Source organism: Dendrobium catenatum, unplaced genomic scaffold, assembly GCF_001605985.2.
Source record: "Dendrobium catenatum unplaced genomic scaffold, ASM160598v2 fragScaff_scaffold_500, whole genome shotgun sequence".
In the NCBI taxonomy this organism is placed as follows: Eukaryota; Viridiplantae; Streptophyta; class Magnoliopsida; order Asparagales; family Orchidaceae; genus Dendrobium; species Dendrobium catenatum.
Genome location: NW_021318962.1, coordinates 48337 through 65330, shown reverse-complemented (window position 1 = coordinate 65330; position 16994 = coordinate 48337). Strand labels below are relative to the sequence as shown.

The window sequence follows — 16994 nt, the reverse complement described above, 5'->3', positions numbered from 1 at the left end:
ACAAAGAGAGGCTAAGTTTGAAGAACTTAACGTGGTGAGGTGCAAATTTTTAAAATTGATTAGGAAGTGAAATTCTTTTCAATGCACGACTCTCTAAACTTTCGGATCCAGAAAGTATAAGAAGTTCATAGCATACAGACCTTAAGCCTGAGCTTCAACGCATCAAATTCTTTATCTGACAGTATTGGATTTCCAGACACATAAGCCATCGATGCTTCCAGAAACCTTTGTTCATCCGAGGCTGCTCAATAAGACATCCAAAAAAATCCATACCAATATTAAAACTCAAATATTCTTCTAGAACTGCAGGAGCACTGAAAAAATTGACACCCAGAGGGAATAAAAGGCATACACAACATGACTACGCTGCTTCCCTCCCACATCAGTTCTTCCTTGAGATTATCAAATTCCTCATTTGACATAATGGCTTCATTATCATAATAGAACGACTGAACATAAGAAAGAAAGAAGAGAGGATTCGTATGAGGAACAAAATTTCATCTGAGCGCTTAAATCTGAAACTGGAACAGTAGAGAATTTAATTAAAAAACCTGTAGTGCTTGCAGAAACTCTTGCTCCATCTCCCCTATTGACTTCTTCTCCGCTTTCTTGCTTATGCTGCAATACGGCAGAATTTTGCTATCAACCACTTCATCTTCCTGGACCTTACCTGCATTCAGACACATGTTTTTCTTTCCTTCAGAAATCATTCACAAGCAGAACTCCAATAAGCCATGATTAAGATAATCATAGGTTCCAAATCCGCAACCTTGCTGTTCAGCGGCTCTAGGGCGCAGAAGGAAAAGCTTGCGGCTTTGCCCGTGCTGAGAGCGAAAGCGAAGGCAAGTAGAAGACTGCCGGAGAGAGGAGTGGAGGTTTTGTGAGGGGAGAGTGGGAAGAAGAGGGCGAGCGACGAATCGAGGGGAGAGTGAAGGCAGCAGCCAGACTTCGGAGGCCATTTCCGAGGCGATAGGCGGCGGCACTTTGGGAGTTTGGGGACATGGGCTGCGGTTTTTGGAAGAAAGAGATAAGCTGAAGCTCGATGTGTGGCAGGGAGTGGAGAAATGGCAATCTCTTGCAAGTGACTTCACCCTTGGTTGCTTTGCTTGCGCACCATAAGTTGACTGAACTATTTCGCAGTGCCGCGTATTTCACCATTAGTGCTCACGCCCAATCCTTTCCAGACCATCAAAATCCACATAATTTTTATGTATTACTATTTCCAATGTTTAAATATTATATTTATTTATATAATATTTTAATATTAAAAAACATGAACATATAGATAATTTATTATAAAAAATTAATATTAATAATACTTTTATATGATTTAAGGATTACGGGTAATATACTAAACAAAAATTTACTTGCTTAATATATAATTATACAAGAGTTATGTGATATGTTTGTAAATCCCCCATTTATTTTTTGGGTCATTACATATATAATATTAAAATCTTAGCTATTTATAAAACAAGAAGTCTTCTTTCTCTATTTAACAAATTATCACCTAAATATCAAAATTCCCACCGCTCGCGAGTCGCGCCCGCGTTGTCAGCATGCAACCACCCTACCCGCTCGCGCCCGCGCTGCCCTAGCCCGCGTCCCGCCTGCCTGCACGATTGCTTGCGCGCCCGAGTTGGCGAGCCCGCGTCCCGCCTGCGCGCGCAACATCCCGTGTCGGGTCCGGTCCGGGTCCAAGTTTCCGATCCGTTTGCCTACCCGGTTCGGGTTAGAGTCTACCCGATATTGAACCCGGGTCAGTTCCGAGTTCGACCCGTGACCCGAAATTGACACCTCTAATAAATATATGGATTCAGTGGTTCAAGAAAATAATATAGATAGGGCATAATTAAAAAAAAAAATCTTTTTGCCTGAGGCAAAAATTAATGATTAAGCGTATCATTAATTTTTTTATATGAGCTTAAGATTTATACAGGTTATTTTAATGCTCATTTAATATTTTTTCCTATCTTACTATATTAATAAATCAAGATCAAATAAGTTATTTTCATACTAAAGTTATTGTGTTTGAATCAATTAATATGGCCCATTATTTTTCTGTTTTCTAATTTTCTGTATGATGCCTTTGGATTAAGTTTTCTTTCTATTATGCCTATAAAATAGAGCCTTTAAACTATGCACGTAATAAAATATTATATAGATTGCATGAATAAGAGTAAATATAAGCAATATGTGAACTATTACAAACATTATGTGGCTCCATCAATAAGTCAAAGTAAAATAAGTAGAATAGGTTATTTGTCTACAATTAAAAAAAATGAGTACAATCATTTAAGTTGTTAGAGTTAAATAATATCAGCTTTAATAGCTTTAAACGCTAGAGTAATCGAGCTTATAAGATGTCAATACTCCCTAAAAAAAGTAGAAATGGATATTTATAAGAAAATCAAAACACGTTAGAGGCAAATGATAAGAGAGGAAATGGAAGAACAACAATGAAGCAAGAAGGCCACTTTAGATGCCAGAGGAGATGATGAGGTGAATGAATAGATGCAAGCAAAAAATTACCATCCTCCAAAATTGGAAAGCTGCACGAATTGATTTGCTCGGTCTCAACCTTGCCAGAATTCGTATGGTAGATATGAGACAGAGATTTGTATGAGCGGGTTCTTGTCAATGATTAACGTAAACAAATTTTGGTCAAACGGGAATATTCATCCTTTTTCGTAGCTTAGATGACGAATAGGACGAGGAAGCACAATTATAACAAAGAGTCGATCTGGTTTAATTTAAAGCTGGTGACAAAATTGCAAGGATGCTTATGGTTCTCATTAGCGGCGATGATGAAGAGGAAAAGTTTGATCGGAATCAAGGAGGAGATCTATGAGGTGTTGTAAATAGAGATCATATTTGTCATATGATGTGACATAAGTATGGGAAACTGTGTATATTATTAATCATTATATATTGCACAGACAATCTTATGGATGATTAATATAACATTCAAGTGAATTTGAAATGTTCATGTATACGATTTATACTCTTATATATATATCATCATTAAATTGACCATTTTTCAATTTAGATTTGCCAAATCTTTTTTGGAATTCCTTTGTGTCCATTGGGAGGTGTTCAAAATTGGTGGGAGGAAAATAAACACCCCTCCATCTTATTTCTAAGGGAAAATATGAGAAAATATATATTTTTAATTCATGTATTCTTATAATCTTACTGGAACTTAAATAAGAGATAAGGGGATAGGAGTACCATAGTTTTACAAAAATATGCAAAAAAAGGGATAGGAGTACCTCGAGCTCTATAATATCCTAAACTGGTTGGCTTGATGGATAAATCCCAAGTTTTGATCTCTCTCTCTCTCTCTCTCTCTCTCTCTCTCTCTCTCTCTCTCTCTCCTCTTTCCACTTCTCCTCCTCCTTTCTTCTTCTATGGCAATGGTTGAGTGGAATGGGAATGGCTTAATGATTTGAAATATTTTAAAGTCCACTAGTTTAACCGAGTGCCTCTACGCTTTCAAAGAATCTTCTAGATCCTCCCAAAATATCCTCACCTAAGACCACACGCCACAGAGGCACTTCCTAAGCATTACGATGCACCCTAAAACCAATTTTTTTGTCCAAAAATCCGAAAGCTCAAAGCCGAAGCATCGACTAAACTATCACCACGGTGCCCATACAGAATTTTCATATTTTCGATTTTCATTTCTCAGACCCCAAACCTTGGTCATTTTCAATCTCATTAAGCATTTTAGGACTCATAATTACTAATTACCTTAAAATTAATTATCATTAATAAAAAAAAATTCAGATGACGAATATTACACTTGCTACTCTCACAGCCCCAAGAATGACTTGAGGATTTAAATATCAAGTTCGAAATTGTTTTTGTCAGCCTTAACTAAAGGGTCTTTAGCTGCCTCTAGAATTTAATTGAGAATGGTGAGGAGTTTTGAAGCAAATAAGGCGATGGTGGAGTCGACAACGAAGAGTGAAGGTAGGTGAGAATAGCCCCGTTCACAAAATTAACGAAGATTTTAAGAAAGAAGATGACAAAGTGGAAATAGATTGGTATAACTGAGGTGTTAAAAAGTTTTAGGAGTATATAAGTAAATAAGAAAATATGAAAATTTAGGTTTAAGATATATAAATATAGATTTTTTAAGTGATTTGTGCGTAAATACCCTTTTATTTTTTCTACACTCAACTTAATTAGATAATAATAATTTTTTTTTATAATGAACATTTAGATGCAAACAACATTTCTAACTTAATTATTCTTTTATAAAATTTATCTTTATGCCTCTATTCTATCGTTTTATTGCACAACTTGTGAAGAACTTCTGAAGTTCAACCATTCTTTTGTAAATATATTTACATAAATATCATTTTATCTTCTAATTGCTTACATCTCTCACTAAATATACATATCATATATGTCTTTATTCTGCCAATTCTAATACCTTTATCTTCTAATTATTTTTTTATTTAATTTTCTTACTTATTTAGAAGGAATCACTTATTAAAATTCTATCATATATTATATGGCAACTTAATATCAATAAAAATTATATGAGTGCCATTTCTTAACTCTATAATTCTATTCAATTGTATTGACATAAAAAAATTGATTTCATTAGTGATATGAAATAAATTAGTTATCTAAAATTTATGTAATTTTTATTAGTTTATACTCCGCTCCTCTATCTTAAAGCTTTTATTTTTATATGTGAACATTAAAATTCTTTTTTCAATCATTTTACATTATCTTATTATTTCAAAATCCTATAAAAAAAAAAATTTTAACTACATTGTTGAATTATCCTTCATAATACCATTTTTGTCAAACTTAAATTGCTACTTTTGCTTTCTTAATCTCCCAACACACGATTAACAAGATTATCTAATTATAATTTTATAAAGTTTATCCTCATGATATTCACTTATTGCATCGTATAATCATTATATACATATTTTATATAAGAGACATGTATCCCTAATTTTAAAAGCTATCATTGATATGTCATCACAAAATTAGCTTGATCCGGCACGAATCTCGAGGCAAAAACTAGTTGGAGACTTCAAAAATTAAATCCGGGAGCATCCGAACTCCGATTTCAACGAGCTTACAGTCAAACTGAGCGTCTCGGAAATACGAACCCAACAACACCAAGATCGACCCAATCCGAGCCCAAATAAGTCCGAATCAAGAGTTCAAAGCGCTGTCGGAAGGTTCAAACCGCAATTTGAGTTACCAAACGGTCTTCGATTTTGACGAGCTTATACTCGAATCGAACGGATCGACGAGACGAATCCAACGAGCCCAAGATCACTAAATTCCGACATCATTAAGGCCTCCAAATGTCCAACGAACGGTGCACGATCGTAGGATTCAATATCGGCCGTCCATTTGACCACTCCCTATTCGCCCTTGATCTCACACCTATTTACGGACCATGCCACTCCAGTAAATCTATAAATAGAGCCCTCATTCTTCACAAGAGAGCATCTAAGCAAGAGAGAGAAGAAGAGAAGAGAGAGAAGAAGAGAAGAGAGGAAGAAGAGAAGGAAGGAGCTCCTCCTCGACAGCCGCCGGACCACCGCCGGACCACCACAGAACCTCGCCGGACCATCGCCGGACCACCACAGAACCTCGCCGGACCACCGCCGGACCACCGCAGAAACCTCGCCGGACCACCGCCGGATCACCGCAGGAACCTCGCCGGACCACCGCAGAACCTCGCCAGACCACCACCTTAAGGCCTGACGTCCAGTCCCTACGTCCTACTGAAGACCCGACGTCCTGCCAAAGAACCGACGTCCTGTTCAAGGCCCTACACTCAGTCCCTACCTTCTGCCGAAAACCCGACATCCTGTTCAAGGCCCGACACTCGGTCCCTACGTCCTGTTCAAGGCCCGACACTCGGTCCCTACGTCCTGTTCAAGGCCCGACACTCAGTCCCTACGTCTTGCCGAAGACCCGACGTCTTACTCAGGACCCGACATTCAGTCCCTACGTCCTCCCAAAGACCTGACGTCTTACTTAAGTAACTGATTGTAACCTGATCACCCTTGGAGGTGATTCAGTCCTTTGTAACCAACTCAAAGTCTAGTGGAATCATTTTCAACTGGGCTAGGCCTTATGGTTTTTCCCTTTTTAAGGGTTTTCCAAATTAAAAATTCTTGTGTTCTCTCTGTGTGAGCTAGTTATACGTACAACGTTAAGACGCAGAATTAAATCTCTATCGCCGCGTATTTTCTAGTCCGCAACAATCCTTATTTTAGTGTTCATTATATTCTCTTATCACATATTGTTCTTGAGTGTTTCTACTTATTAAAAGGAAAACATGGATGGGAAAAATAAAGCATGCTAGAAGTTTAAATGATAAATCATGCTCTTATATAGATCCTAAATTATCATCATCATTGGTCTTACCCTAATTTGTTAGGGTTGACTTTATGAATTTTTATTAGTTATTTATTTATTCATTTTGAGTACTGCTTAAGGTGTTAAATATCTATTTTCTAAAATTCTTTTTGTACAATTTCTATGTAACTTATTGATTATTTGTTCCTTCATTTTCACTAATTCAATGCCACATTAATTTTTTAAGTGCTATAAAGATTTATTTGAATTTTACATTAAAAGAAATTGATTAAATTAATTATATAATATTAAATTATTATTTTAATTAAAATACCTTAAAGCACTTATATGTTTAATTAAAAGCCAATTAAATACCCTAAGCAATCGACTAACATAGGTTTGTTAAGAGAATTTAAGAGAGAAAGTTAGGAGAGAGAAAAGAAGACTTGGGATTTGGACGCCCCAGAGCGATTTTCGTTAGTCGAGCCTGTTGGGAAAATTGCTCATCTCACTATAAGAAACATTTACCCTATTTCTGATTTTAAAGATTTTATGTTTTTGTCATTTTTTTATCACATTTATGTTTCCGTTACAGAAAAACTTGAATAACTTTGTATTGACAAAACTTCCACCGCGTAACTTTTTGTATGTCATAGAGATCAAGATGAACATTTTGATTATTTATTTGAGTTGCTTCACTAGGTGATTTGAAAATATAGCAATTTTGTCTACTCATAAATTTATTTTGACGTCTAAAAATAGTAATTTAGTTCAACAAAAGCTTCAGAATGTTATTTTATGCAATATTTGATAATTTAGTTAAATTATGAAAATGTGAATTTTTGTTATATACCTTTAGTACATTTTGGTATTTTTTGAATTTTACTCAATTATGCTTTATTTGTTGCAATATCTTATAAATAAATGTGAAAATGTACTTGAGTAATAGTTGGTCGTTATTACTGTTATAATATTGTGATAATAATGTGTGTGTTGTGTAAAAGACAAGTAAAGACTGATTGACCCATTTGTTAGAAACTGATTGATCTGTTCAAGATAGTGGGCCGACATGATTTTCTTTAAATATTATAATCTAGTATTATTCTCTACTAATTCACGTGATACACTGATTGAGAGTTATAAGGAGATTATTACAATACCGACGGGTAAAAAGTGATGACTCTATTTACTAAACCAACGGTTTACTAATACTGATACTAACACTAAAAAATATCGTGATAATCATGACTTCTTACTTGTTTAGTGTGATTACTTAAATGCATATTCTTGAAATATTTTTCTTATTATTACTGCACGTATTTATTATTATTACATTATTCTACTCCTCTTGCCACTAGATTGTTATTATTACCTATTTAACTAGATACATAAGATATTTGATACTAATGATTTATTATATTGAAATTAAGCATGTGATATATTGAATACGTGATATAGAATACTTGAATATTATGGGTACACTCTGATATAATTTTATTGTATTGACATAATTTCGACAGTCTTTATCGATATTTTGATTTGATATTTTATACGATTTTGTACTATATTACGGATACGATGATTGATTTATACTATATTTTATACTCAAAGTTTACTACTTTACTAGCTTCTGTACTATAATGTTTTATTATTTATAAATTATATTACTATTGCATGTGAATTTTATTATTTATATACTGACTTGATGATCATTAGATGCAACTGCTATGATTTTATTGTTTGCATACATATTCCCATTTATCATGTTTTGATTTCACTTGTAGGTTTCGATAACCTACTAGGCTTTTTAAGCTCATTATATGTGATTAAATGATTTTAAGTTGGAGCAGACGAACAGGGGTGCGAGGCCTGGTAGGATTCTTTATGTTCTATTTCTTTCTATTTTTCTTTTGTACATAGGACATAATTGTTATGTGAAGATTATATAAATTCTGAGTATTGTATATGATTTTTTAGAATGAATATAGATGTGTACATTGATATTTTAAATTATAGAATATGTTTTGATGTTTATTACTGATAGATGATATTAGATAGCTCTGATTGTTATTTATTAAAATATAAATGATTAATTCTTTAAAATTAGATTCTGGATCATCATGTTATCTTTGAGAAACTCAAGGATGCTAAGGTCATTCATGTAGAAAAGCTCGACACCACACAAATGGAAAGAACCCAAGTTAGTAACATAGCAAGAGAAAAACTAAGAAAATTTTCAATGATAAAGGAAGCATGCATGCTACTTACTATATAAAGGTGTCATAAATTCGCCTTATATATATCTATGTGATAAGTCGCCAATAATGAATTTGTGAAATCTTTTACATAAAAAGAAGTTAAACTCTTAAACATTGAGGTCCTTCTATTGTAATGATTAAAATTTTATTAAGAAACTCCAAAGTTAAGTGTGCTCATACAAGAGCAATCTTGTGATATGTGACCTCCTCAGAAGTTAAACCAACAAGACAAAATCCTGAGGCTATTAAGCCAAAGTGGATATTACCTTGATAGGTAAGAGTTTTGGCTATTACAAAATGATATCAGAGCAAAATACCAACCAAAAGATGGGAATTAAGTGTCATACAAGACAAAGTGCTACGCTATGGTGGTCACCTCTTAAACCTTATATTAGACAAGTGCTATATAGTGAGAGCCACCACTTGAACTTATAGGAGTCACCTATAAAAAATATATCTTCTTGGTGTATGATTCTAAGATAAGGATACGTACTAATGAGGACTTTAATTACTTAAGCAAGATATATTGGGAAATCCCTTAAGTAAAAAAAAAAAGCTAAACTCTTTGACATTAAGGTGCTTTTAGTGTAATCATTAGAATTTCATTAAAAAACTTAAAAGTTAAATGTGCTCGTGCGGGCACAATCTTAGGAAGGGTGAACTCCTGAGAAGTTACACTAATGGGATAAAACTGTGTGGCCATTAGGCCAAAGCAAAAAAACCTTAATAGTTAATAATTTGGGTTGTTACAAACCTCCTCTTTAAGTGGTTGATAATTTGAGCTTCCTTCTCACTCAACTTAGGCACTACTTCCTGGTCTTTAGTAAAGAGAAAGGAGAGTTTGGAGCCTCCCATCTAATCAGAGACATTGAAAAAAAAAAAAAACTTCACCTTTAAGTCCTAAAAATTATTCACTATGATTCTCATCCTCATAAACATCAAGGAGAATTGCATACTACCATACTTGATCACCTTAACAATAAAAATATGATGGAACATTTTCATGCTTGAATTCGTCTTCTTCTTATCCAAGTGTGAGAACAAAGTGATCATGCACAACACTAAATTCAATATGGTTATATCATCATGAATTTATAAAAGTTGAGTGCCTCAAGAAATTCCTAACAAATGGGTTGTTACAGGCCTAATTTGAAGTGGCACACAAAATATATAACTCATCCTCATAGAAAGTGTTGAGGTGGTTCTTCTTAGTGGTCGTCTCCCTAACTCACTAATTGGCATCTTTAGGGAAGTAACCAAGGTACACTAAGTCGGTGTACCCATTAATCAATGCCCTAAAAACTTACATGCACTTGACTCGATAAAATCCTTAATTATAACATCTTTGCAAGATTTAAATCTCATAAGAAAGAGTATGCTTTAAGGGAAAGCAAGCAAAATTCATGGAAGAGGAAGCTTCAAGTGTGGAACATAAATATCATGTCTCTTCTAACCAAGTTAGGGGGTACTAACTCAAATTTGAGGCATTAATCACACACACTATTAATGCCCTAAATTATGCCCATATCTTCATCCTTATAAAAAAACTATCTTAATTTCTCATCACTCTCTTTATGTGAGGGCATCCTCATGAAAAAAATTAGAAATCACATTGATTAAGGAAGCCAAACAATCATTCTCAACTCGCTTCATGAATCATCGTCATCATCAACTCACTGACTAAAAGTTATTCTTGACTCACCCCCTACAGTCACCCTAACTCACCCAACAAAATGTCATTCTTAAAATCAAGACACTAAATTGGCTTCAACAAAAAGAATGAAAGAAAAAAATGTAAAACATTCACTGTATACATATATTCACATAGTTGTCATGAAGAGGCAAACTATAAAGTAAAGTAATTAAATAAAGCTTCTAACATGCCATAAGTGTATGAAAAAGTATTAAAATTTTAATTACATATAATATTTTTTACAACACATTACAATTCAATTCCCTTTTACATCAAGGGATGAACTAACTTATCCCAAAGGAAAATCCTACATAAATGATCTCATAAAATCTTAGGAGGCACACCTCCTTTTTTTGTTAAGTATTGTAGGATAAAGTTGTCTCTTAAGAGCAGGGAGACCTCAACAACTTAGAGTGAATTGACTTGACTTTATTAACTAAAGCAATGAGTCCCCACTACCTCAACTTGGAGATCCTATACCACCTTACAAGGCAGAAAGGATAAGTGATGTTGTAGAAACTATGAGTGGAGTTACATAAAGTTCCTGGGTTGAAGATGGTAGTGCTACGCACCTCCTGAGCATGCTTGCCTTTTAAGCCTTTTGCTACCTTAGTTACGTATTAGACCTTTACTAAAGATAGCACAAGTTGGTTTATAGTACTCGCCATTAGTGGAGCTAGCTGCTCCTATTGCAAAGACATGGGAAGGATTAGGTAGAGAAAAATCTTAATCTAAAAGAATCAAAGGGATTTCTAGCAATATATCATGTAAGTATAATATTCTTATATACAAGCTAAACACCCATAATATTAATGCCAATGCTTTAAACTTCCTTCGTAGGTGTCCTAAGAACTTGCTTGACGCTAAGTTAACTCTTACCTGACTCGAGCATAATGACATTCAACCTCCAAACATAATTTGCTCAAAAGTATGGAAAGAACTTCTCTTACCCTTATCTTGATCACCAGTGTGATAAACTAGAGTAGTAGTCAGTGCCACTTCCTAAGCAATAGTCACCACCTCAGTACTTGCACCCATAGTTGCTTATATAAAAGAGACTTACTTTGCATGCCTTATAATAAGAGGTACGTCATCAAAAATCTACGAGAGAACCACCCTCTTTGAGTTCTTCCCCGCCACCACTACTTTGTTCAATTTTACCTCCTCATTCTCCTTAGATACATGCATCACTGATCCACTCAACTTTAGGCCAATGGGCCAATTAACTTACTTCTACAACCATTGTCTTCTTCTTGCTCGTAAGAGAGCTAGATTTCTTCTACACATCCTCCTCCAATTTACACTTGTGGAGGATTACCTTCTTCAACCTCTTAAGGCTTGTTACATGAGAAAGTTTAGAAGGATTCAAGTTATCTATCATAAGCAGGGTAGTTACCAACATTGGGGAGCTGAAGGGAAAGAGTGGTAATGCATCATACCCACTTATTGTTACTTATAGGAGGAGATTGCATGAAAGTTTAAATCAAAATAATAATGAAAAATCTTTTTTAAAAAGGTGTAACACTAGAGGCTAAAATGATATGACATTAATTTTTACTTACTCAGTCTTTATACTACTCAGTAAAAATAATAAATTCTTCTCTTTAATTCAGATTAATTTCTTTTTCTTAACATCCATTTCAAAGGGTCAAGTGAATCAATGAACTAAATGTATAATCTTACACACCTATGTTGGTAACCCGCAGCTTAAGATGTTATGGTCAAGGAACTCGACCAAAGCAATCACATCGTTGAAAAGGTGCTTACTTAGAGAGAACATGACCTCATAGAATGCTGACTGCTGTAAACACGTAGATCAACGATTACTTTCTTTCACAGAGAATGAGGTTTGAAGAATCGCCTTGATATTTTTATACCAAAGCATCATTGTTCTTGATGAGCTTCGATAAAGGACTCTACCATATTAGTCCATGCATTAAGTGCTAATTGCCTCATCAGGGTCCGGTCATCCCACTGGTTATCTGTGGTCAAGCTAGGCCATCTACCTACCGCTAACACCCTCAATCCAAGTATATGAAACACACACCTTAGAAGCCTATGGATATAATTTTTTGATTGAGTCAGTCATCCATTCACGAGACTTTAATTCCCATTATGCCTAAAGATCTAAATATTTCCTCTAAGAACTCACCCCTACATCCATAGTACCTGTATTTAATGACTCACCTTACAAGCCAGATCTTGAAAACTCATCCAAAAAGACTTGCCCATTCCACTCTCTTGGGAGGGAATTTTTATTGCGTCCTCCCACCTGACGTAGAGATACGTCCTCCCACCGCTAAAAAACTCGATTTTTGCTTGGTATTGCTAGCTATTATTTGGTATTAACGAAGAATATCATCATGTGAAGACCAATACCGAGTTATACCGAGCTATACCGAGCAATACCGAGCTATACCGAGTTTTTTCTAGGAAAAACTAGGTATTTTTTTGTATTGCTCGGTATAGCTCGGTATAACTCGATATTGGTCTTCAGATGATGATATTCTTCGTTAATACCAAATAATAGCTAGCAATACCGAGCAAAAACCCAATTTTTTAGTGGTGGGAGGACGTATCTCTACGTCAGGTGGGAGGACTCAATAAAAATTCCTTGGGAGGGGGCTGTTGTAAGGGGCAGAGATAAACTTGAATATTTGTTAGCTAGGTCATGTGTCTATGTTAGTATATAACAGTCATCTAATGTACAATCTTTTCTATTTTTTCTAGGTGTAGCATTTTCCTGCAGGCCTCTGAACCCTAGAAATAAAAGGTAAATAAATAAACTTAGAATTTTTTATTTTTATTTTTAACTTTGAATGCGGTTACGACATTTCTACTCATTCTAAAGTGTTTCATTCTCACTCAATATTCCTCATCAAATTTTCTGACTCTATTCCACCAATCATCTACTAGTAAAGTTGGTGTCATTCACAAACAAATTCAAATCCAACTATCCTTAAAAATATTCATTTTTACACATATTTTTCTGTTATTTTAACTAACAAACAATTCAATGAGCTGGAAAGATAAATTAGATCTAAATTCTGTAGTTTTAGACCAAAATATGATATCCGCGTGTCCGATAGCTTCAGAGTTCGGAGTTCTTCAAATCGATCCAAAAATCCCACTATTGTTTGACATATAATTCTTATCCACCCCACCATCTTTTCTTAATAACGAGAAAATGTCTCTTATCCCACTGTCAAAGGAGAATTACTGGCCATTAGCTGTCAATCTAACAGATAGGCAGATAGAAACAAAGACGTTTGTCTTTCATCATTTTAACCAGAAGAATTGATATTTGTCCTTTTCATACAGTTCAATTATGACATCCCATATACTTCTAACAAATAATCTAAACGTTTTATCACCATAACAGAAAATTGATATTTATTTGAATTCTACAATGCAACTGTCTTATTATATAATTTTTAGAACTATTCAAAGTATTATTTTGAAGGCGACTAATTTAGAAAGAATTAAGATAAATAAAGTTGAACGAAATAGTAGAATTTTTACAGCAAAATCAACAGTCCTTGATCACCTTCACTGCATGGATAAAAATAACACTAACAGATATATTTACAGAAACAACATTCAGATCAAAATACCTCATTGTAATACTATGAATTATAATTTACCTTTATAGCTGAAGTTTGAGATCTCTATGGTATGCATCTCCTTAACCTTAGATTCAGAAAACACTAGGGTTAGAACTTAGAAATATAAATACTGACAAGATTCCACTATAGGAAAATAGCATGCTATCGTCGGAAATTCGACGGTAATGAACAGTTTTTCTGTAGCGTTCATGAATGAAAGTAGTATGTATTTGACAAGCTGGTCGATGGCTGCCACCTCCTGCGGCCATTTTCTCCACATTACTACCTAGGAGAAACCCATAGCTAGCCATCTGAATCCTCACAAAAGTCCAACCTATTCTGTTACCCAGGAGCCCAAGAGCAACGATGAAACCCCCATCCTTGGAATTCATTGTTTATTTTTGGGAAATTTAAGATCATAAAATCAATCAATTTAAAATATAAAGCATTCAGTACACTCAAATAAACAGGCCAACAGATATAATATAATTGATCTGCGAGTAGACAGAGATAGAAAGATATGAGATATAGAGGACTAGATACTGTAAGAAGCTAAAGAGATGATAGAAGAAGAAGAGGGATGGAAAAATAGTTGGTTCTTAATATTCTTCACTTGCCAAGTATGACTGAACAGAAATATATAATGAGAATGATGGAGTTTTTTTTATACGCATTATTTGGAATATTGTTTATCAAAACATAATCGTCACACATTTCTGTAATTACTGAAATTTATAATCTTTAAGATGGAGATTAAACACTAATCACAGTTAGCGAGACTTTAATCTTTATGCATATTTTTCTCTATGCAGATTCTGTATTTCAATAGAAGTACAAATTAAACGTGAAATATCAATGAATATTGTTTTTCTCGTCAACTGTTTTATAGATTATATATTGTAGTTTAGTTTGAGAAAGAAACGAAAGAGAAAATTTAAAGGAAAAAGAAAATATTTTTTGACTGTTCTAAATATAAATGTATGTACTCCTACTAATTAACTGCATTTCTTGTCCATGATCTCCATGCTCTTCCATGGCTACTTTTGCAATCCTCCAAGCTACATGCAGAGGCAGTTATGGAAGAGCATGAGACCAGGGCCACGTAACGCAGCCAGCTCAAACAAGGATGGATATTTCATCGCTGCTCCAAGACTGACGGGTGAAGGCCTACGACTGTGTGGGGACTCGAATGGTTCCTCTTCATGAAGCTTAAGAAAATAAGTAGGAGTTTGAAAGAAGCTTGGTTAGTTCCCGGCTAGATGGAGAGGGTTTTTATAAGTGGAAACTGAGAAATCTCGAAGAAATTGGAGCATGGTTTTGCGTTTGTCTCACTTGTGGTGAAGGCTGGAATGAGAGTGACTCTGGTCAAAGTTTGGATTTGATTAAAATGCTTTCCCACACTGTTGCACTATTTTTAAGGGCTTTTGTGGTTGGCGTAAGCGTAATACAGGCCTTCAATCTTGTCTAAGTGATTTTGGACCTTGGTCGGTAATTTTTGTTAAGGAGAATATCTTATTTTGGATTTTAATTTAACCCTTAATCTAGACATAATTATAGACCTAATTAATCGTGATTATTTAATCCTGATTAATTTGCTGATAATAATCAAGTGTGTAATGGAGATAATGTCTATCTTGTGCCAACAAATTAAAATTTTGAGAAGTTTAAAATTTTGAAAAGCTGATTAAAAGAAATTTTGTGTGAAAACTATTCTTTCAAGGCAAGCATATAGCTGGGGCGCAGTTAGAAGTGTATATTAATTCAAACTTCATAAAATTGTCTCAAAATTCTTTAAAATATAATAATTTTTTTAATTACACATACTATTTATGACCATCCTTGAATTTTGGATTTATTATATTAATTCACCATGCTGATCCAACTCTATTTGGTAGGGTTTTTTTGGTATTTTGTTAAAAACCCATGGTAATTTATTTGAGTTGAGTTGAATCAAGCCCATCAAGAATTAGATTTAGCTCGTTCGTCGAGCTGGACTTGAGCTTGAGCATGTATGATCGTACTAGGCTTATTTGAAATTGGCTATGATTGAGCCATGATATGTACTTGTTAACTTGTAATTGAACAAGTGTTTAAATAAGCTAAAAAATAAGCTCATAGATAACTAAGGTTTCATTTGAGACGTCTTTCTTACTGCTTCTTAAAATAACTTTTTAGTACAACAAATAAAATTTTTAGACAAAAAAAATATTTTAAGAAGCAGTAAGAAAACCATCCCAAACAAAGCCTAAGTGTTGAGTGAACTCCCATTTAGTTGTCTGATTAACAAATAATTTTGTAGGCCTAATGAACAGTTAATTCAAAAAAGTTTGTGTCAATATCTAACTATTTGACACTAATTAAATAAGATAATAAATATTTGATGAATAAGCTTTCTTATTTATAAATAAACAGGCAGTATCAAGCTTGTTCAGTGAAATAGATATATAAAGAAGAGACTATTGAACGGATGATAATGAAAGAAGTATAAATATTACAAATAAATAAGCATATTATGTTTATGATCAAAAATTGAAAACACAGTGATCATAACTCACAATTCATTAAAAAAAAGGAGTAACAAATTGATATTATAGATTAATAAATATTTAAAAAATCTTAAAGATAAAAAATAATAATTTATATTTATGTATACAAGAAATATTTTGTGAAAAACAAACTTACATTAATTGATGTAGTGTATCATAGATCTATTAGATGGTCTTACAAGTAGTATCATAGATCTATTACTCTAATTTTAAACTCTGATTAGCAAACCCTAAACCTATATAATCTTTGATTCAAGGAGTATCCCATGCTTGACCTATCAATTTCACCCCCACTCCTACACTCTATCAATTTCACCTCTAAGATTTCCAAAACATAAAAGTCTCTTTCTACAACAATATCTGCCCCACATCACTCACCCTTGAAAATAATTCATATGGATATGCTTTGATTCTCAAATGAGTGTTGGAAAAGTGTGTTGAGGGCTAAGAAGACGTCAAAGGTATGTAGATTGTGAAGGAGAATATGTGTTCATATCGAAATGTTCTAATTCTCATATAGACGTGCTCGTGTGACCTCAATATAGCC

At 34.0% G+C, this 16994-nt stretch overlaps 1 protein-coding gene across 3 annotated transcripts in view; it reads right to left on the bottom strand.

Moving 5' to 3' along the window:
• The window catches only part of LOC110109104 (PGR5-like protein 1B, chloroplastic), a 33149-nt gene extending 32049 nt beyond the window's left edge, over nt 1–1100 (bottom strand). For 2 of the 3 annotated variants that reach the window (XR_002304535.2, XM_020840016.2), the window contains exons 1-4: nt 770–1096; nt 552–670; nt 353–449; nt 141–241 (exon numbers count right to left, since the gene is read on the bottom strand). Coding sequence is in view for 2 of the 3 variants with exons in the window: in XM_020840016.2 (XP_020695675.1) it covers nt 141–241; nt 353–449; nt 552–670; nt 770–959 (507 nt within the window). In the remaining variant the exon portion in view is untranslated. Of the gene's footprint in view, nt 1–140; nt 242–352; nt 450–551; nt 671–769 lie in introns of all 3 variants that reach the window. The other variant, XM_020840018.2, reaches the window with a different exon arrangement.
• Nucleotides 1101–16994: the final 15894 nt, after the last annotated feature.